The following is a 22,520-nucleotide window of genomic DNA, read 5'->3' as shown; positions in this document are numbered from 1 at the left end:
GCAGGGCTCACATGAAGGGGAGCTTCTGACAGGTAGGGCCAGAGAAGGTCTGCTGGGTCCACTTGGGCAAGGACATCCTCACTGAGGAGTCCTTAGATGAGAAAACACCAGCCTGTTGGACCTGATTCCTCAGCCATATGCCCAGGGCTGGGGAAGGAGGGCAGGCAAAGAACTGAAATCACCGTGTTCAAGGGTGCCTGGAAATTACAAGTTCAGAGCTGAGACGCGGGCAGGCCTTAGGGGCTGTGAGCTCCCAGTAAGAGCCCATGCCTGCCCAACTTCATCTCCTGGTGCCAGGCACCGAGCTGCTGATCATAAGTGCTTCGCTCCTAGAGCCCTGCAGGTGGGTCTAATAATCCCCCTTTGCAGGTGAGGCAGCTGAAGTTCAGGGAGGCTCTAACTCACCTGAGGACGCACTGTTCTCAAATGGCTGGGATGAAAATGGAACCCTGAAGGTGACTTCTTTTCCTTTAGAAAGAGAGGGATCAACATGCATTTCAGGTAAATGAGCTTTCTTTCAGAATTCTCTTCCACTGGGGAAAGAGAAGCTTTACAGGATACTTCAGGCATTTTGCAAATATTAGGACATTGCAGTATTCCAGTCACCTCAGAGTAGCTGCTCTCCTCTCCATTTTATAGGTTAAGAAACTAATGTTCAGAGAGGTTCACAAACTTGTCCAAGGCCACACAGTGAGTAAGTGGTGCTTTGAATTCAAGTCTGATTAGAAACTCATATCCGTCTTCTGGTACTCTGCAAATTAAAACCCCCCAGACTGGGATGCACACAAGAGACCTCCAGAAGGTTGCTTAGCTCTATTCCCAGGATAGAAGGAAGAACAGTTGAGGTTGGAGGTAGCCTTGAGACCTGTCCCTGAGATTTATATCCTCCTATTGGATCAAACAAAGGCAGACTGTCCCAGCATTTCCCCCTTTCCCTCTAATATGCAAATCTCTAGAGTAAACCCTGCAAATCCAGTTTTAAAACAAACACCCCCAAGGGTAGAGAAAGCTCCTTTTGCAATGCCCAGTGTTCTTCTTACCCTGGAGGACAGAGGGGCAATTCCCAGCCCAGTGAAGGGCCCCCCTTGCCCAGCTGTGCAAACGCTCAGTGCCCTCTTGTTCTTGCAAGAGCTCACCAGCATGGCAAACAGCCAGCAGCCAGCAGCCAGCAGCCAGCAGCCAGCAGCCAGCAGCCAATAGCTATGCCATGGGCCAGATCTGCAAAGTGGCCTCCCTTCTGGAAGAGTGAAACTAGCTAATGACTGATAGGGAGCTGAGATCACAGAAGAGGGCTGGTTTGACCTGAGTCTGGGCATAGACCCACAATCTACGGCCTGGGAAGACAGACTCTGCCAAGGATCTGAGCCTAGCCCTCAAGACTCCCTGTGACCATTCAGGCCAAGAAACTTGCACCACTCTGAATTTTAGAGCAGAATATCAATCTGATAGGGCGGGCAAGTGGAGTCTGAAGGCAGACCCCTGGCTCCCTGTCTTGGAGTCAGCAACTCAAGTTTGCATTCCTGTGAGTAACAAGTGCTACTTAAGTTTGGCTACGTCTGTTCCCACGAGGAGATGATTATTCTTGGATCCTCAGAATTGGCATGTAAGACCCTAGGGCAGGAGCAGAGACAAGCTGCCTGCCAGGAAGTTGCCAAGGACTAAGCATCAGTTTCTAAGTGCATTTTTCTTCCTCTGGCTTCCCTGAATTCAGGCAAACTTGGGTCAATTGGGCAACACGAACACCCCCAAATCTGTTTGGAAGAAGCATTAAGGCCCCAGGCTCTAGGAGAGAAACTCCCTGAGCTGCACCAGGATAAAACAAATCTGTTTATCACCAAGTCATCACCTACTTTAAGGAGCAGCCAGTTCTCTCCTCAGAGAAGGCTTTGATTCTGCCAAATCCTGCATGTGGAAAGCCCAGTGCTGAATCAATGGTGGGGCAGAGTTTGGGGAGGGAGGGGCTTCAAGGCAAGGAGTGAGGCTGGTGACCTCCTTTCTAAGACTGCTTTAAACGAGCAACTTGCCACTCCATCCATAACTGTCTGCAACGGAATCACAGTACAACCGGCACAGACCTGTGAGTGTAGGTACTTAGAGAAACTGAGGCACAGAGAGGCTAAGTGACTTGCCCAAGTGTTCATTCTAAGAGCTCCTCCATCATTCCCAGCCGTACTGTGAAAGAAACATCAGCCTGTAATTAAGATGTTGGAGGCTGTCAAAAGAGCCCAATTACATCATCATCTAATGGCCAACGCTGGTTTGGGAGATAGAATTTTTTAAAAGGAAAAAAATGGAGCAGTTGTTCTATCACAACTGGGGAGAAGAAGCAAGGAACAAAGCTGTAGAGGTGGGGACAGTAGATCTGGGGTTGGCCATCACAAAGCCCTCCCTGTCCCTGAGTGTGGGGCTTTATGTGGACGCAGCCTCTGGGCTGATCCCTCTGATAAGGCCCTCATGCACGCGCAGCTTCTGCAGTACGCAGGAGAGCACCTGCCTGGGAGTCGGAACGCTGGGCTCCAGTCTCCTCCCGGAGCCTTTGCCCTCTTACCTGTGGCTCTGCTCCTGCTCAGTTCTCGCAATCACAGGAAGAGCTCACCAGCCCCCACCCTGTCACTCCATTTAACATTGTCACCCTTCCTTCCCCAGCAATCCGGGTCCCCACCACCAGCTCTAGGTTTTTCATAGGAAATACTGTCTTGCCCTCTAACACATTATGTGATATACTGATAAATTATGTTGATTGTTGTAGGCTACTAGGGTGTAAGCCTCATTAAGGCAGGGATTTAACTCTTATGCATCGATGCAAATCCTGAGAGCCTGAAGTGCCTAACACTGGATTGTCATTCAATAACTATTTGTTATTTATTGAGGGTGGAAGTTCATGTCTGTAGTCTCAGCTACTCAGGGGTGGAGGGCTGAGGCAGGAGGAGCACTTGAGCCCAGAAGTTTAAGGTTGCAGTGAGCTATGATCACACCACTGCACTTCGGCCTGGGTGACAGAGACCCTGTCTCAAAAATAAAATTTGTTGAATGAATGAGTGAATGTTTACACATTAGAATTCTGAGTGACACTGGTAGAGAAAGCTCCTTTTGTAATCCTCAGTGCTCTTCTGACCCAGAAGGACTGAAGGGTAGCTCTCAGCACGGTGAAGAGCCTCCACCCCCGCCCGCCCAGCTGTGCAAAAGCTCAGTGCCTTCTTGTTCTTGCAAGAACTTACCAGCATGGCAAATGGCCAGCAGCCACACCATGGGTCAGATCAGCAGTGGGCTCCCTTCTAGAGGAGCAAAATTAACTAATGACTGAGAGGGAGCTGAGTCCTCAGGGGAGGGCTGCCTGAAGAGCCAGAGAGAGTGGCAGGCAGGGCCTCAGCGGGTGTGATGATGATGTGATGGGGACAGGCTTAGTGGCTGAACGCATCACTGTCTTACCCAGCAGCTCCACATGTTCCCAGCAGGCTGCTCCCTGCCCTCTTAGAGGAAACTCATGCCCAGTGGAAACTAGGTCAAGGAACTTGAGAGGTGTAGGGGCTTTTCTTGCCCTGGTGCTGACCCCAACAGTGACCATGCCAGACTTTCCTGAGGATGGGAGAAAGGCAGGGACAGGAGAAGGCCTTGCCTGACTCTACCCTGAAGGGCCCAGGCAGCTGAAGGGGGCTGGGCCAGAGAGAAGCAGGGTTTGGGCCTGGCTGACCAACTCTGATCATAAGCCACTGCCTGGTCTGTGCCCAGGTGCCCTCTCCCCTCCCACCATCCTGCCAAGGGTGCCATGACCTTTTCACATAGTAGGGAGTATACCCCAGGGAAGGCCCCTTTCCCTAGTTGGGCAAAAAGCCCACCCTGCAACCTTGCTGATGGTGATGACAAAAATGCCTGTCTCTACCCATATAGCTCACTGTAATGTGAGCCCAGAACTGCTCGTATTGAGGAGAAAGACAGAGGCCCAGATGGGTCAGGAGACTTAAGTCAAACAGCTGACCTTGGCTGACCTGGAGCAGGTATCTGGGTATCCTGACGTGCTGACCATGGCTATTTTCAGTGGCACTGAAGATCGTGTTTGTGTTTCTCTTTGTTACCTGGTACTGCCCTTTCCGGGGTGCTTCTCATTCACACAGGGGGCCTCTGTGGTGGGGCCAGTGAGACTCCTTGCTCCTTTCCTGGGGACTCTACCTACACTGTTCTCCTCATGGAGGTAGAGGCCAATAGGGGTGGGACCCCCCACATTATACACCAAGAGGCAGCTTCTAATGTTTCACTAATGTAATAGCACAGAGCCGGGCTGTGCATCAGTCCAACAGCACAGAAACAGACCAGCACTCCTTCTGGCAGTGGGACACTCAGCAAGACACACTGAGCCTCGGTGGGAGCCAGACACGCTGGCTGTATACACAGAAGCACAGTTGCGGGGTGGAGTCGGGAAGACTCCAAACCTATCCCGTGAGCAACAGCTCATGAGGTAGGCTTCACACCCATTTCCAGCCTCATTCATTCCAGAGTCCTGGATTCCTAGAAGACAGACCTCTCCCACCCCAGCCTGGTATTGTTCTCAGCACAGGAGGTAACAGGACAAGAAAAGAACATGAAGAGCACCCCCAAACCCAATCTTAATCATTGTTTGTGAGTGCATTTCACTAACTGCTTATCCAAAGTTAGCTCCCCACTCTTCTCATCCTACATGTCAATCTCTGGACTACTGAGTCGTCCTGCTAGAATGCAGAACAGATCTTGCAGTGGCTTCCTATAGTCCGAGGATAAAATAAAATTCCTTTACACAGAGTGGGCTCACTTCCACTCTCCCTGCCCCATAAATACTTTTATCTATAAGTTCAAGTCACACCAGACACTCCATCTTTCCATGCCATGCAAGCCCCGCCTTCCTGCCTTTGCACAGGCTAGCCCCTCTCCAAAACGCCCTTGCCCTAAACTTCTCTGTAGCAAAATCCCCCCACAGAACCTTCAACACTCACTCAGTTCCCATATTACCTTCTGTATTACCTCCCCTCTCCATTTCTACAATCTTGCCCTTTATACCTCTTACAGAATTAATGAACAGTATTACATTAAGTTTACCATGTGAAATTGCCATCTTATTAGGACAGAACAGGCAAATACATCCACTATTTTGTATTGTAAAAATAGTGGATGCTATTAGTCTATGCTAATGTGCAGTTTCCCATCTCAACCGTAGTAAGGGAACTGCACTGCCCTCTCTGTTTTCTCAGCATCTGGCATGGAGGGTGGCATATGGTGGGTCCTGATTAATGCTTGCTGAATGAATGAGCCCTGTTTGGCAAGCTTTTGTGTGCTGCCTGTTCTGCCATGTTGTGTGCTCTAATGCAAAAGCAAAATCAATCCAGCACTCTTGTAAAATATCTTACAAATTTGTATTCTAGCCAACCAGGCTTGAGATGTTTGTGCAGGTCGAGTGGGGCATGAAAACATCTGGGAACATGCAGGAGGTGAGGAAAGCAAATTGTTCGGAACAACTACCTTTCTGGCAGGAGAAGCAGAGTCAGCAGTTGATGGAGAAGAAGCAGCTGGATCAGGAGATGGAAGGCAAGAGGGAGGAGATGGAGGATGAGTATGAGACAGGCCTTTAGAGAGTTTATTCTGCACAGAACAAAGTAGAAGAAACGAGGATTATCCCAGTAGTCACACACGGTGATAGACACCTCGATCATGCGGTCCCATGCCCGTGCACGCAATGGGGCAAAGAAAGGAGACCCATGTCTCAGGACAACACAGAAACCCCTGGCTTTGGAGCCAGGCAGGATTATCTGGCTCCTGGTTACACTGCATTCTGCTGCAACTATTCCAGCTCCCTTGTCACACCAAAATAGCTCACGCAGATTCAAACCATTCCTGCCTACATCCACCTCGGACACCAACGCCAATTACCAAAGCCCTCACTCTGGAGCTTGGTATGAAGTAGCAGCTGCAAGCTTAGGACAGGAGAGCCCTGGGCTGCTTCAGGGCAGGTGGCCACAGCAGGGGCCTCTGTGGCTGCAGCAGACAACTGTGCTAGCCTCCTAGCAGCCACGTGGAATCCTAAAAATCAAGTAAGTGTAAAGTATCCTTCCCACGTCAGTGACTCCACCAAGTAGCAGAAGATGCAGGCCTGGAGGAGACGAAGTGAAAACAGTGGAGAGCCAAGTTCTAGGACCAGGCATGCTGCGAGGGAGGGAGGACTTTACACATACACCCACCTGCAGGATCTCATCATCCACTCTTTTATCTCCTCTCCGGCACACGCTCTTCTTTTCAGTGAATTTCCAAAGAAGTACCTGGCTTGAGGAGGCTGCACTTCCTAATTCTAAGGCAAAGCCATTCTTGTTGGATTGACTTTGCCCCATGGGGAAGCAGAGCCCCAGTTACAGCATGTGCTTGGCCTCATCATTCAGTATCTTCCTGATCAGGGCCACAGGGAGATTTCTCTCTCACACCCCAAAACATCACAGGCAACTGGGTAAAGGCACTGTGATTCTGCAACTTATGACTGTTTCCTGTTTGCAGTGACCCTAAGGAAACTCAGAGCCTGCATGGAAAATATCCAGGGCCTACCAGCTTGTGCTTCTGTTTAGAAATGTCTTTCTTGACCTGAGTTTACTTTCCTGCCTTAGTTTTGCCTTATTTTGAATCTGCATGTTTGGGCCTTTTTTAGATGCCAGCTTGAATTATTTAATGGCTTGAAAAATAAATAGTTCCTCATGCTATAAAAGCAGGAGGAAGGAGAAAATTGAGCTCAGAGCCCGATTCAAGGTCATCTGGCTGGATGTCCAACATCTGGGTTCCTGGGGGCTCTGAAAGCCCCATGTTTACCTGCGGGAAATCCCCGTGTCCAAACATGGAGGCAAGGTGGGCCGCCTTCTCCTTAATGTTCTTTGTGTGAAATTCCCTGTTGGCCAAGTTCTGAGCCCTCTTCTGCAGTGAAGGTGAGAATGGAGAAAGAAAAGAGAGATAGTGACAGAGACTGAGACAGTTGCTTCCAAGAAGTGGGTGAGGGAGGCAGCCAGGGGCCTCACCTACTCACCACACCACACACAGCAGGACAGGAGACGGGGGCGGAGGGGGGGTGGCAGGCAGAGGGAGGAGGAACCCACGTGGGAAGAAAAGAAGTCTCCCAGACACGAACAGAGACAGGGCAAAAAGTGAGTCTTTCACCTGGAGAATCTTTTCCTCCACTTGCTGCAGCCGCCACAGCACCCCGGAAAGAGCCTGTGCCCTCGGGCGGGTAGGAGGCAGGGTAGCGAAATTTTCTGTTCCCCCTAGCTGTAGGTCAGACTTGGCTCTGGCTCTCCAGGGCCTGCCCAGGCACTCGCTGCCAGCAGACACTTGCTTGAGCTCTCTGAGCACATGCCCCGTCACCACCACAGAGGGGAACTGGGAAAGAGGGAACATTAAGCTTCCTTCCCTACTGTGGCCCTCTCATACACCCCACTGTGAGGAAACCCCTATGAAGACCAGGGACAAAGGGTGCACCAGGTGCAACCCTAAGTAGGATTCCAAACCAGCCCCAGGAATTGATTCTCTACCTGCATCAAAACTGCCTGGCATCCTCACTCACAATACATGGTCTGAAGCCTCACCCCAGACCCCCGGAATCAAAACCTGTACAATGCTGGTTCTCAATCCTAGCTGCATACTGGCATTATGGGTACCTAAGAAAAAAAGACCCAAGTCTGGGCCCAACCCCCAGAGATTCTGATTGCATTGTTCTGGACTGGGCATGAGTCAATGGCAGTGTTTAAAAAGCTCCCCAGGTGAGGCACACAGACATAAAATTTCGGCATTATATTCACACTGACCTTATTCAACCTCCACCACCTGGAAGCAACACACAAATCCTAATGCTAACCAGAAACCTTTGCGGCTTATGGCCAATAGTAGTGATTCTGCGCAGATTCCAAACTCAAGCACCACTTGGCATAAGCCATACTCTGTGACTGCCAGCTGCGTTCCTGCCCACTATGCAGGTCTACTCTGGTACCTGGAAGGCCTCGCCACATCCCAGCCTTACCCCTTCAATGCATCTAGCCAAGTGGCCACCTGGGCCCGTTTCAACATCACTTTTTCATTGATTTGGAAATCAGCCTATTCGAATGGTCTGCAGATAATGCTTAGTGTCATGGGGCATCATACAAAATACCCTGGGGTACAGTTTATTTTTCCCTAGCAGCACCACTGAGACCATGGTATTTGGTCAACTGATACTTCTGACTGGCTAAGGGATCCATGAAATGTATTTTGTGATGCTGCATACTTGGTTATTCTTACCAATAAGGGTGGTGACCTCAAGGTGTGTCCAGAGAATCTACAATCAGCCATACCTGGGGTGTGGGAAGAGCCACTGACCCCACCCCTCTGGATCAAAGTCCCCTCTGGCCTTTACCAAAACAGCATCTACTGAAAGGAGCCCTACCTGCCTTTTCAATGGCGGTGACGGGCTGGGTGTGGGCTCCTCCGGCTTGGGGCAGCAAGAGTGAACAGGAGGGCCAGAGGAAGAGCACAGGACGGGCTTACCTATCCCTGAGACACGGCGTTCCTGGGAGGAGAAAGGCGAGTCCAAAAAAGCAGCCACAGGAGACATGAAGGAAAAGGTGAGTCAGATTGAGAGGCTCAGAGGGAGGAGAGAGAGGAGCAGGGAGACAAAGTTTGCAAGTGCAGAGACAGCACTGGGCTGAGCTCCTGCAAGCCAGGCCCAGCTGGGAAACTTGAGCCCTGGCTCCCTGTCCATGTGAACAGTGAGTCCTGGAGTCCCCTTCTCGTGGACAAAGTGTGAATCCCAGGGTGGCTTTGCTTTTGGCTCAGACACAGCGCCTTAAGCAGGCACTGCCAGAGCCCATGCCAGGGCAGGGTGGCTGGCTCAGGAGTCTGCCTGGAAATGGAAAAGCTTCCTGCCCACTCAAGGACAGGGATGCTCTGGTACTTTTGATGGAACTGAGTCCTCATCAACACTTAGGGACTATGAGGGGCAAAGCCTCCAGAACAGGTATCCAGAAAATTTGTGGAGAATTACAGGAATGGTCCTGTAATTCAAGGAAATGGTCCCCTTATAATAAAATCCCTTGACTTCCTGGAGAAGGTCAGTTTGCCCAGGAGACATACAGTCCACATCAAGACTAAGGAGACACCTCTGGTTGCCTCTAAAGCTACTAACTAAGAGTCAGAGTCTGTCCTCCCAAAAGGAGCCTCATTCTGTCATGTGACAGGTGTTCACCATAGAAAAACCAACCTCTTTTCCCAAGCTTCTGTAATGTGACAAGAGCATCCTGAAAGAAGTTCAGGGGAGCAAACCGAACCACGAGGCACACACCTCAGAGCCGGAATCAGGAGGAAGCCTGCAGCCTGACACAGCATTCAGCCTCCGACAGCCTCAGACTAACCCCCGTCAGACACAACAGCCTGCCAGGCTTCCCCAGTGCAGGGAGAGAGGAGAGTGCCAGGAAACACGTGTGAGGCTGGCCTTCAATACTGTGAGCTCAGACTCAGTTCCTCTGGTTTGAATGGATCTTCTCAGTGTGGACTTTGTAGTTTCCCAGGCAGCTGGCCTCTCAAAGCTCCCTCAAACTGTATCACCTCAAAACTGGCTGCAAACCAAGTCATGGTTGGAAAGGAAAACCAAATTAGGGAACAGATTTTTTTAATGCAGAACAAGCACGGGCAAACTAGGCCCATGGGCCACATCTGGCCTGCTTCTGTTTTTTGCAAATAAAGTTTTATTGGAACACAGACAGGCTCATTTGTTTGGGTATGTCTGCCGCTGCTTTCGTACTACAATGGTAGGGTTGTAACAGAGACAGTATGACTTCCAAAGCACTAAAAAACTGCTATCTGGCCTCTTATAGAAAAGTCTGTTGACTCCTGATCTAGAAGGAGCTCAGGTCTCCTTGGGACCAGGCCTGGCTGGCATATCTGAAGTCTAGCAGTAGCCAAAATATTCCTGCTGAAAAGTCACCAGGAAGTCAGGTCCAGTGAGTATTTGACATGACTCACCTGCTTCATGAGTGAGGGGTTCCGAGTGCTCTCCTCAAACTTGGCCAGCAGCTGATTTGCCATGGACTTGACTTTGTTCTGATTTCCACCTTCTTTACTCCCACACTCTTGATTGGAGCCCAAGCTACGGCTGGAAAAGTTTGAAGGCTGCAAAGGATGAAATGGGACACTGATGGTTACTGGACATCAGAAAGCAGACTTGGGGACTCAGAACATGGGACTAGTTTCCTGCAGAAGGGCTCCCTCCATGGTCCTGAGGAAGGGAGGCAGAGCCCTGCAGAGACAATGCTCACAGGAGGGATATTTCTTTCCAAAGGATGGGCACAGCTAGGCTTGGGAGCCAGACAGCTGGGGTCTGAATCCCGACTTTCATTTCTTAGACCTGTGACACTGGCGATTTACTTCTCTGACATTATTTCATGGATAAAATGAGAACAGTAATCTACTTCACATGATTACTGCAAAAACCAAATATAATCATGAAGTGCTGAACAAAGTGGTTTTCAAAAATACATCATCTGGCTGAGAAGAGGAGATGAGTGGGGATGGGGGAGCAATGAGGGAGTCAGTAGGGGGTCACTCTGGCAAGGCCTGGGCTCCAGGATCTTTCTCCTCTATCCTCTGTACCCCACCCCCAGCTTTAGCCAGCCCTGTTCTATTTTTGCTATCTTTTTGAAGAAAGCTTTTAATTTAGAAACAGTTTTAGATTTACACAGGAGTTGCAAAGATAGCACAGATTGTCCCTGCATACCCTTCACCCAGCTGCCAGCAGTGTTAAATCTGGAATAATTGCTCCTGTCATCAAAATTGAGAAATTAACACTGGCACAATACTATTAACTGAATTATAGCCTTTATTTGGATTGCATCAGTTTTTCCACTCATATCCTTTCTCTGTCCCAGGATTCAATCCAGGATCCCACGCTGCATTTCATCATCTGGTCTCCTTGGTTTCCTACAAACCGTAACAGCTTCTGTAACAGACTGACACTCTGTGAAGGGTACCGAGCCGCTGTTTCATAGAGCCCCTCAGTCTGGGTTGGTCTGATGTTCTCTCATGATTAGACTCTGGGAAAGGACACTGCCGAGGTGAAATGCTCTTCCCCTGCCCGTACAGCGGGGTGCATGATATCAACATGACTTATAAGTGGTGATGTAGACCTTGATCATTTGGTTACGCTAGTTTATAAAACAGAGTTCCATATAAGATTTCTCCAGCTCATCTGCTAACAGTAAACAATTGAAGATGACCAGTGTGTACTTAAGAGGCTCTGCTCCCCCTTACTGCAGGATCTCCTCCCACGGGCCTTGGAAGTATAAATGGTGCTGCCACAACAAGTGGGCAGTCGGTTTTCCCAGGGACACCAGGAGTGTCCCTCACAGGAAGAGACATTCTCACGACAACAAAGATGTGTTCATTTAGAAGAAATTCACAGGAAGAGGCAAGCTGTAGTTAATTTTTTAAAAAAGATCCCTAGGTGTGGCAGCCCCATGGGAAACCTAGTATGTAGAGCCACTCTGAGCGTTTTGGACAAACACACACCAAAGAGGCACACGCTCCTTCGAAATGCAGTGTAACTGTGCACCACAGCACAGGCTTGAGTGAGAAGAGGGTGTGTTTACTTGGGCAGTCACTGTTTGTTCAACACCAAAGTTAGCCAGGACAGTGGGCCATATAGGCCAGCACTGTCACGCACGAATGGGCCCATGAATCATCTGGAAATCAATCCTCAAAAGCAGATTTGATTTCTGTAGGTCTGGGGCGGGCCCTGAAAACCTGTGCATCTAACAAGTACCCAGCTGCTGCTGCTGGATCTTGGATCAGATTTTGAGTAGCAAGAATTTAGAAAGAATACTGCTTTGTTAAAACTGACTTTAAACAAAACAGTTGCCCCAGGAGACTGTCCAGGGCATCTCAGAAAGTGTAGACACAAACCAGATTTCTTCCCACTCCAGCTCCTGTGTTGCCAATAACAGAAACAACACTCACATCCCTTAAACAAGCTACGGGTGAAAGGCAGGAAAAGACTTCTGCCTGAGACAAAGCGTACCCAAGGGCAGCTTCTTGAGAACAGGCAGGAGCAAATCCCAGGCCCTGTAGGTGGAGAGCCAACACCCGTAACCTGGGAAATGGAACATGTCTCTAGCCCTGTGCAGCCTCTGCTTCCTCTCTGTGTCTCTATTTGCTGGCTCCTTGCTTACACCACAGCCAAGAGGTGGGGAGGCAACAGTGCTTGAAGGAAGCACCTTCAAGAGCTGTAGGAAAATGTTCAGGCCAGGGTGTTTTGAACTCATTGGGTAGAATGGGTTTCTTCACATTTTAAGATGTGAACTGAACTGGTTTTTCTTCATCAGCACTTCCCTCTGACCACCCCGGAAAATGAGTGGAATGGCTGGCTGCTGCTTTCCCCAAGGCGAACCTCACGGCTCTACTTATTATAATGCTCACTGTTGTGAGATACAGCAAGTCAGACACAAGCAACCATATCATGCAAATATACAGCAATAAAAGTCTTCAACCATATGCAATAGAACAAGTCCCTTCTACCTCCTATAAATCAGGAATCAATGTATTATGCAGATCGTCCTGCATGCCTCTCCGTCATTTCGGGGTCAGCCAGCAGGCTGGCCAAAGTTGGCATCCTACACTTTGCTGACGATATGCATGCCTGTGGAGTTAGAATGGCTTTGTTTTAAGGAAGTATATATCTCAGGTGTCTTTTAAAAGCCGTCCAGGGAAGCAGGAATTGATACTCTTTTTCTGCTTGATGAATTTTTCAGAAGCAGGGGAGAGATTCAAGCTCTCCTTTGACAACGTAACCTGTAATCTTCTTCTTTCACCAGAAGGTGGCACTTGTGGGCACCAGGACATTTGCCTTCAAGACTAAAAGCAAAGGAAATGCAAAGGAATACAAAGGACGACTGGGAGAAAGTGGGAGTGCTGACGCCTCTTATCATTTCCTATTAGTAGTGACTGTATATTGATTAACACGTGTCAGATACCATGTTCACCTTATTCATCTTTAAAAGTCATGCAAAGTTTCATGCGTTTCAAGTGTGTCATTGCATGTTACAGGCATGAACCACATCCCCGGAGGTTGTTTCTCAAGGTTACATAGCTAGCAAGTAGTTCCAAAACCCCAACTGTTTTTCCATCACGCCAAGCCTGGAACCCAGTGGTTCATGACACAGGGAAGGAACAGGGCCAGGCTGCAGCCACAGTGAGGCCGCCCATGGCCACTGGCTGTCAGGAAATCAGCCTCTGTTTAAACCCACACTGTGTACACAAACCTGGTCGACGTTATTGAAGCCCTTCCGCCTCCGTTTGTTCATGTCATTCTCTCCGGTTTGACCATCCACCTGCAATGGCCAAGAAAGCAGGGTGAGCTCAGGGGGCCAGCAAGGGCTTCAGTCCCACTAAGACCCCTCAGGGCACAGGGCTGGCTTTCAGCTGGCACTGCACATATGTCCCTGTCCGCAAACAGGTGTCAGCCTACAGGCAGGTGTGATAGTAAATTACCCTGCACTGTGACAAATGCTGTCACAGAGGTTTGTTCAGGCACAGTGGAGAGAACCTCACCCCATTTAGGGAGCCAAGGCTTCCATCAGAAGGGGCGGGAATGACATCTCCAAAGATCATCATGAAACATCAAAGCAAAAAGAATCCCAGTGACATAGGCAGGGCCAGGATGATCTCCATTGCAACGTGGCCTTGAGCTCCGAGCAGTTTAATGGATTGCCCAAGGCCACAGCCAGGCCTGTGTGCTGCCTTATGGACCCCAGGGGTCTCTCTGCAACCAGGGAGCCTCTCTCCCACAAGGCCACCTGGTTCACCTCACACGCACTCTCAGGACTCAAATGAGCTGCCCAGGGATTTGATGGCAAATTAAGTGTGCAATTCGGTCACCATCGCAGATACCAGTAAACTATATTTTATTAACTCCAAACACGCCTGAACTATAGCCCGATGACTAGCATGATCACACAGCCTGGTTTGCTGGAGGTGTGTGTGAGGGTAGTTCTGATTTGCTGCTTTTTACCTCCTACCTGATTGTTAACAGTGCCCTCTTCACTCCCAGAAGTCTCCTGGTTTAGATGATACAGGACATGATTGCCTTATGAGAACCCCTTACAGCCCACTCTCTGCTGCATGAATCTGGACATTTAAATCTGGGAAGCCCTGCTTTATCCAAGCCCATTGCGTCACCCTGCAAGGGCTCCCAAAGGGCACTCGGTTGTTGGGCTTGTCTCCTCAGGGAGGGGCAGAACTCTGGAGGCTGAGCTGATGCTATGTCTGGAGTGGGACTGACTGAATTTAGTACTCCTCTGCACCCCATGGGTAAGCCTACTCTTGACACTGGGCTTGGGTCCACCTAGGCTCCCCTATCCTTTCTGGGGTAAGACCTCTCTGCTACCAGTCTCCAGCCACTGGGGCCTTCTCCAAATGGCTAGCTCTCTCAGAACCAGAGCCATGTCCCACCGACCATAGATTGGGGCAGGGAGCATCCTACTCTCTCAGAGGGGGTCTCCATAGCAGGCCCACATTAAATCCTAGCTTTGCTACCATTTTGGATGCAGGGGGAGGTGCTACAGGCCACCTGCTCACCCCAAACCCAGGCGTACAGCCCAGTCAGCCCTATAAATCCTAATCTACTCAATCACAGGGGGATTCTTTCACCTCCTGGTTGTTCTGAAACAGCAATAGCTACGGGCACCCCACTGCACAGCCCAGTATGCTCCCCTCCCTCCAACGGAAAGCACCTGCTTCCTCGTCTCTTGTCCTCTTCATCATCCCCTGCCCTCTCCCCACGTTTGCCAGCACCAGTTTTCTTTGTGTTTGTCTTTAAAGACAAGATCAACCACAGTTTAGTCCATTGATATTTGTTCAAAAATTTGACCCAGGCAGCACAAAACAACACATCAAAGGGCCTGCCTTCTCTTCAACATTTTCCTCAGCTTCTAAGAAATCATTATTCTGTGAATGGAAATGATTTCAAGCCAAAAGCTTGGGCAAACACCAAGAGAAACAGATGACCTTATTTGCAACAATGTTGGGTCTTAGAGGAACAGGCTGTCTGGACCCTCAGCGTTACAGCCTGGGAATGCTGCTCTGGCCAGCCGAAAACTGGGGCCTGTGAAGGTACAAAATGTCCTACCCAACAAGAACACTTCATGCATAATCTTAGGGGTTTCTGGTTTTTTTGTTTGTTTTGTTTTTTGGTTTCTACCTTAAATGAGGATTTGACTTTTCCTCCAAAGAGCAAAACATTTTCTCTCTTTTGTACTCAACAGCCCAGGGTGGGACTGTTCCACTGGAGCCTCTACAGATCAAAGACGGCACTATTAGCCCAGGGCTTAAGAAAGGTGTTCCTGGGAGACTGTGCCCAGCCAGCAGCCCCTGAGAAGACTCCAAATCCTTCAGGGTGAATAAAGGACACGGACAGAGACAACCTCAGCCCCTGTGACCCACCCTGAGCCATGGGTCAACCAAATGTAGTCTACATGGAAAGGTTAGAAACACACATACTCAGGTGGTCTCTACTTTTTCCCTATGAATTTAACATCGAAGCACTGATTCTTAACTAAGAGCTGGGCTAAAGCAAAAAGGTTAAGAACGTTCAAACCTAGAGATTTATCTATTTTTTCTTATCTGTATTTGGGAACCAAAATTGCTTCAGTATTCCCTTGTCCTTGGACCCTATTTTACTCTACAAAGAATTGAAAGTACAAGAAGAAAGAAAATACTTACTGTGCCCAAAGAGAACCTGAGAACAAATAACTTACGTTCTTTTCCTATTAATGTTTCCAGGCTTTCCACCCTAAGAATACTTTCTTATCAAGACTGAGCAATCATTTGAAAGAGTCTATATACCAAAAGGCATTTATTAAACTAATTGATTTCCCCATTAAAAAAAATCGTAGACCTGCCAATCTGAACATTTATCTGATGAGCACAAGATAACCATGTTCCTATACTGCCTGAGTTAATGTGGTTTTAGCTCAAAGCAAACAAATTGTATATTTAGTTAGCTGGTAGAGCCCAGCCCAGGAATAGTTTAGAAATGGCTCATAGGAAGAGAGGTTGGCCGTTGCACACTATGGCCTTGCTGACTTGGGCAGCAGCTATGACATTTAGAAAGATGGCCAGTGACACCGGTGAGAAAGTGCGTTCTTCAAGGAATCGTGGATTTCAGTGCTGGTACTAATTATTTCCCAGCTGTGTGATCTCAGGAACGGCATCCAACTACTTTGACTTCAGTTTCCTTAACTAAGTAGAGATCTCATACTGTTTAGTTCATAAGGTGCTGTGAGGGTAATGAAATCGCAGATGTAAAACACTTCTATAAAGTGTTAGTAGTCTTCCCTCATCCATGGCAGATGCATTCCAAGGCCCCCAGCGGAAGCTGGAAACCATGAATAGTGCCGAACCATGTTACTAGATCAAAAAAACATAGATCAGTTACTAGATCATACCTATGTTTTTTTGATCTAGTAGCTGAGACGGCTAAGGTAACTAATGGGTGGGTAGCGTATACACCATGTATATACTGGACAAAGGGATGATTCCCATTCCAGGCAGGATGGAGTGGGAAGGTGTGAGATTTCAGCATGCTACTCGGAATGGTGTGCAATCTGAAACTGAATTGTTTCTGGAATTTTCTTTTTAATATTTTTGGACCATGAGTGAATACAGGTCACTGAAATCTTGGAAAGCAAAACCACAGATAAGGAGGGGACTACGGTACAAGTGTTAGACACTACTGGTGAGGCTAGTGTCAGTAACAGACTTCTATTTTATTTTATTTATTCTTTTTGGGGACAGGGTCTTGCGGTGTTGCCCAGGCTGGAGTGCAGTGGTGTGATCTCAGCTCACTGCAACCTCTATCTCCTGGGTTTAAGTGATTCTCGTGCCTCAGCCTCCCAAGAAGCTAGGAAGGTGTACCACCATACAGGCTAGCTTTTGTATTTTTAGTAGAGACAGGGTTTCACCTTGTTGGCCAGGCTGGTCTTGAACTTCTGGCCTCAAGCAATCCACCCACCTCACCCTCCCAAAGTGCTGGGATTACAGGCATGAGGCCCCATGCTTGGCAGAGTAACAGAATTTTAAACATCTGAATTCTACTTCTGGCTTTGACATTTACCACCTACATGACTTATTAAAATGTAATCTTTCCAAGTCCAAGTTTCCCTATCTAAAAACTGGCATGAAAATGTGTTCCCAGCCTTCCTCCAAAGGTGACATGAGGAGCAAATGAGAGGTATATGAAAGTGTTTTGTATTCTGTAAAGTGCTGTCCTGACTGTGGTGGCAGTACAGAACCAAGTGTTCAAGCCAGACAGTTTTACTCATCTTTTGAGAAAACAAGCATCTTCATTTAATCATCATTTTAAAGGAAGAGAACTATCATTCGCTGAGCCCCTTCCACCCCCAGACACGGTGCTCAGACCCGCTACACACATGTGCTCGCCTCATCTTTGCAGCAATGCTATGATGTATATGTTATTACCCTCATTGAAGGCAAGCAAAGGAGCCTCTGAGAGGCTAGAGCATTTGCCAAATCCCCAGCAGACCTGACTATGTGTTTGTCTGCCTGACTTCTAACTGCATTCCCAATCTGTAAACCAGCTCTGAGTCCCGGACTGAGATTGCACAGAGCAAAGGAGAGAGCACAGCTTCAGTCGTGACCTGCTGGTGCCTGGAGGGGCTGCTCCTCCTGTGCTTGCCCCGGCCTTGGAAGACGGCACTCTTAACTCTCCTAAGCCTTCTTCAAACCTCTGCAATGAGAAGTCCTAGAAACCTACTGGGGAGCTTTGGCTGCTGGGTGGGTGGTTCTGTGAGAGAAGTTGGGGAGGTGGGGTGAGAGGAAGTCTGTAAGTCCCACTGGAAGGCAGGCTGCCTTGGCTTGTTTCATTCACTGCTCCATCCCCAGTACTAAGGAGAACTCCACATAAAACAGGCACGCAATAAACAGTTGTTGAATGAGTGGATGGAAGAGCACTTTCACACATAATGCCACCAGGCTCTACAGAAAGTGTCTGTGCAGGTGGGTCAGGAAGAGGAAGGTTGGAGAGGGGGACCTGGACCACCCAGACCAGACACTGACAAAAACGTCAGTCACATTTTGTGAATGCCACTCTGTCAGGGACCAGTCCTGGAGGAGGAGGAGGACCAGCTGAGCAGGATCAAACTTGGGACCACTTATCTGGCTTCTGGATAACTTCTGCAGGGACAAGTGACAACTTTTGTTTTATCCCCCAAGGAGTGGGCTCAAAATAGAACAAAAATTAGTGTCTTGCATATGTGTACAGTAATGACTATAGTGGCAGTAAGTACAGATGTCACCATGAGTGGTAGGTCTAGGAGAGTACCAGCAAGTATTGTGAGTCTGAGTGTGTATGCCCGTGTGTGTGCCTGTGCACGCAGGGATGGCAGGGGCCATGGTTGCATGTTCAGGTGTCACCAGCATGCATGATGACAAGAGCCCTAGAGCTCCCAGGAACTGTCCCATGCCATGAGGCTTTTAGGTCCTGTCCCAGGACCACAGACAGAGCTGCAGAAGCCGACCAAGGGCCTCATAAGAGGCAAATATAATCCCCAAGCCCTCCCTTCTCCAGGCATGGGCCCCCCCAGTCTTCAACATGATCAGCCCAACTGGTGACCACTCATAGTGCAATGGAAAAGTTACTGTCTCTAAAAGTAAATAAGATCCTTGATGGAGGGAAAAGTCTTTCATTCTGCTTGAAGTTGATACATCTTGTGGGATTGCACATTGTCAGGAAGGTAAGATTAGGGAGGAAAGAAGAATTTAACATCATCAGTGAAAACCAGGAGGGAGATTCTTAAGCCTGACTCAGCAGAGAACCAGTGGATCCCCTTTAGATGAAGATGCCACATTGTAAACACACATGCACTCACAGCTCAATTCCCATACCAAGATATTCCTCTGGAAGATGGAGAGGAAGTTAGAGAGGGGCAGGGAGGAAGGTCAGATACAGGTATCCATAGGTACAGATATTGTCTGTGTTTGCAGGGAGGGCTATTGTATAGACTCGTGCAAGCAAGGCCTGGCCTGTATCTCCACTCCTGAAGTGCTGATTAGCAAGGTCATTGAGGGTTGCATGTTTTGCTGTACTGGCATCTTGGTGTAAATGTGAGGGAGCCTCTATGTACAGATGTGGATATGTGAATGTATTTCAGAGTCTTATGTGCAGACATCTCCTGTGGCTCTACAGGACCAGACCAGGGTGGACTCAGCACTCTGCCAGTGGGAAACGCTGAGGCCAAACAGCATTGCCATTAGGTTCCCCAAATCAAAAAAGCATTCAGATACAACAAGGTATCTGGTAGGATGGGAAGAAGGTACTTTCTACGTGCCCTGATCATTGTGCTGGCATTGAGTGGTGGACAAAACAAGAGAAGAACAAATACAATGCCCATGCCAGGCACTTAACTCAATGGCCAAATCTCTCTACCTATCCAAAGATAGGGCAGAGTGCAGAGATTAAATGAGGCTGTGGGAGAAAAAAGATCTGCGGGCCTTGGCTCCTCTCAAAGTGGGCAGCCAAGGGACACACCCTGAAGACTCAACAGGATTCAAAAGGGGCCAAGATTGGCCAGCAGAGCCCTCACCACAAGCAGTTTCTAGCAGAGCCAGAGGGAAGCTGAGTGAGGCCCTTAGCCCTTGGAAGGCCTGGCTGGCCTTGCTGATTCCTGACTTCTCACCGTCCCCACCTCCTGAGCCAGTGCTGGCCAGGCTGTTTCAGTGCTGTCACTCTGTCAACATAGGTGTGGTGAGAGAAAGGTTGAAACACCCTTCTCCAGTTCCCTCTGTGGGCCAAGTGGGAGAAACACAGTGTATGGGGAAAGGCAGTCAATGCCCAGTGTAGAGAGCTTCCAGAAACTCCAACTGGCTTGTCTGGGACAAAACAGCCTAAGATGGGGTCCTTGGGCTGCAGGTAGAACAAGCTAACCAGGTATCCAGAAGAGAGCACCATTCGCTCAGTGAGAACAAGGTGGGCAAGGCAGCCCTCACACAGAGCCTCTGGGTTGGGCCAGCTCAGAGCGGGGAGCGGCTGGGTGCAGCTCATCATTTTAACTGCTCTGTTGCCCAGCTGCAGCCTTGCTAGCCCATTCCTTCCTAGAGCTAGGGAGCGGCAGAAGCATGAAATATCCTGCTCCTGGAGTTAGCGAAACAGCTGCTGCAATGTCCCAGGGAGCAGGGAATGCAGGCCTCAGTGGAAAAAGTGACCACTACTCACAGCCCAGGGAAAGAAAGGAGGCTGGGTGGTTCCACCCTAGGGTGGAGGGGCTGGCCGGATATGGCTGTCTTGGCCAAGCTAAAAGAGACTGTTGGCCACCTAGAGAGACTCAGAAACTTGCAGAGGCCTTCAGCCCACTGTCCTGTTGGTGGAGGGCACCCTGTCATCCTGGGGAGGGCAGGCCAGCTCTGGGCAGGGACTTACAACTGCCCCCACCCCAAGACACCCTTGCTCCCACCAGTGGCCTCACTCTGGTCCTATTCTCCTCCATCCATCTTCTCTCCTCTGCTCCCACTGACCACCCAGGGACTCCCTACTCCAGTCCTAGAACTCTGACATTTGCCATCTGCCCCAGCACATCCACATCCCATAGGCTGTCCTCAACCCTCACCCTGGCTGGCTTCCCTGTTGCCTGGCTCGGTCTCCAGGGCCCATCGCGTAGAAGCGCTCTCCTTCCGGGGCCTCCCGACTCCCTCCCTGCCTTTCCAACTGTCCCTTCCCCTTCCCATCTTCTTTCCTGGCTGCTCTGCCTCTGCCAGCCCCTTAAACTCTCTTGTTCCCCAAGGTTTAGACCCCTGGTTCTCAGTTTTCTCCCTCCTCCCAGCATCCATCTTCCCAACTGGATTCCAAGGTCAAGCCGCACATCACTTCTACATGTCCTATAACTGGATATATAACAAATGCCTTTTAATGAGTGGACTAATTCGTGTGAAAAAAGCCTGGGGTAGGGGGCAAAGCAATGAAGTACAACAGAGTAGCAGGTGACCTGCCCAAGGCACCTAGCCTCTCTAGGTCTCCATTTTTTTTTTTTGAGGTAGAGTTTCGCTCTTGTTGACCAGGTAGGATTGCAATGGCACTATCTTGGCTCACTCCAACCTCTGCCTCCTGAGTTCAAGTGATTCTCCTGCCTCAGCTCCCAAGTAGCTGGGATTACAGGCACCTGCCACCTATAGGAAAGCCCAATATATATTTGTTGAATGAATACAATACATATTTGTTAAATTCATGGAATGAATGAATTCCATGAATAAATACAAGTTAATGGAACAGATGGGTGGACGGAGCATGAGTACCATGCACTTCTGTCACTAAACTGATGGCCATCATGTTCCGGATCTAAACTGCTCCACACAGTGAGAAATCATTTCAGCCCCATGTCTCAGGAAGCAGAGCTGATCTGATTTGCTTCTAAAAGCATTCACCAATATGTCCTATCAGCTCATGATCATGTCCTTCCTATAACCACTTTGAAGTCACTGAACTAGCTACACGGTGCCAGGAAGAACTTCGAAAAACACTCAGTCACTAATCCAAGCTTTACCAGTATCTTCTGGGAGCGCCTGGTCCATGTAACTTACTAGCATCAACAGACTGAGCATGTGATATTCTCTGCTCCTCATACCCTGTCCATGTGCAATGGGAAATACAACAAAAGCCAAGCCAAACTTACTCGTGGAGTCCTCTTCCTTGGAAATGTGAGGTTGAGATAGTTATTAGAAATGGATGCTTTGGCCAAGCTGAGGTCAGCATTTTCTCCATAGTTTTTGCGCCAAGAATCTGTTGGGAAATAAAAGTGCAACTGTCATTTGGATCCTGACTCCTGGAAGTGTGGCTATAACAAGGAGGTGTCATTGTAACCGGGTCTCTCTAAAATAAATCCCTTACCCCAAACTCAAGATGTAAATGACATACAGATCCACTTATGCGCACAGGGGCTGGGTGAGTGAAGTCACCCCTGTTTGGCCTCAAAGTCAAGGGGAACGTATTGGGCAGCCCCAAGAATAGACCAAACCAGTGTTAGAAGCAGCCAGACTCAGTGACAGGAACAGAGATGGCTCAAGGGGCCAAGCAACATCTCTGTGCAGGTGCTTACCCACGGGCCTCAGCGGGGTGCCCCGGAAGAGCTCGTAGAACTTGGAGAGGTACATGACCATGCTGAGCTTGTCAGGCTCCTGGGCAGATGCCATCTCTTTGCCCGTGGTCACTGGAGGGATCCCAAACTCTCGCTCGGCCACATCAAATGCGAGCTGGTTGTTCTCCACAGCATCGTCTTCATTCAAAGAGTCAAAGTTGCTAAAGAATCAAAACAAAGTAGAGAAATTCAGGGAGAGGAGGCAGAGGTGGGGTGCACTAAGCACCTCCAGCTGGTAAGGAGCACTGAGGGTGACACTCTGCCACATGTTGGCGGGCTGCAGGAGAGGAACAGTGACCCCCAACCCCTACCCCCAGTTCTCACCCCACCACCCCATTGGTCATGAAGTGACAAAATCAG

General features: G+C 49.1%; 1 protein-coding gene across 50 annotated transcripts in view; it reads right to left on the bottom strand.

Annotated features, from left to right (window-relative positions):
* The window catches only part of MICAL2 (microtubule associated monooxygenase, calponin and LIM domain containing 2), a 261,902-nt gene that overhangs the window by 121,562 nt on the left and 117,820 nt on the right, over positions 1-22,520 (bottom strand). For 17 of the 50 annotated variants that reach the window (XM_078340519.1, XM_054242079.2, XM_054242083.2 and 14 more), the window contains 9 exons: positions 22,122-22,321; positions 21,699-21,805; positions 13,281-13,349; positions 9,991-10,137; positions 8,417-8,539; positions 7,159-7,377; positions 6,817-6,918; positions 5,488-5,607; positions 406-468 (listed from right to left, as the gene is read on the bottom strand). In XM_078340519.1, the coding sequence (XP_078196645.1) occupies positions 406-468; positions 5,488-5,607; positions 6,817-6,918; positions 7,159-7,377; positions 8,417-8,539; positions 9,991-10,137; positions 13,281-13,349; positions 21,699-21,805; positions 22,122-22,321 (1,150 nt within the window). The remainder of the gene's footprint in view (positions 1-405; positions 469-5,487; positions 5,608-6,816; positions 6,919-7,158; positions 7,378-8,416; positions 8,540-9,990; positions 10,138-13,280; positions 13,350-21,698; positions 21,806-22,121; positions 22,322-22,520) is intronic. The other 33 variants (XM_078340524.1, XM_078340522.1, XM_078340526.1 and 30 more) reach the window with 5 other exon arrangements.

The sequence above is a fragment of the Callithrix jacchus genome, chromosome 10 (assembly GCF_049354715.1).
Source record: "Callithrix jacchus isolate 240 chromosome 10, calJac240_pri, whole genome shotgun sequence".
Classification (NCBI taxonomy): domain Eukaryota; kingdom Metazoa; phylum Chordata; class Mammalia; order Primates; family Cebidae; genus Callithrix; species Callithrix jacchus.
This window is presented reverse-complemented; position numbering and strand designations above follow the sequence as displayed.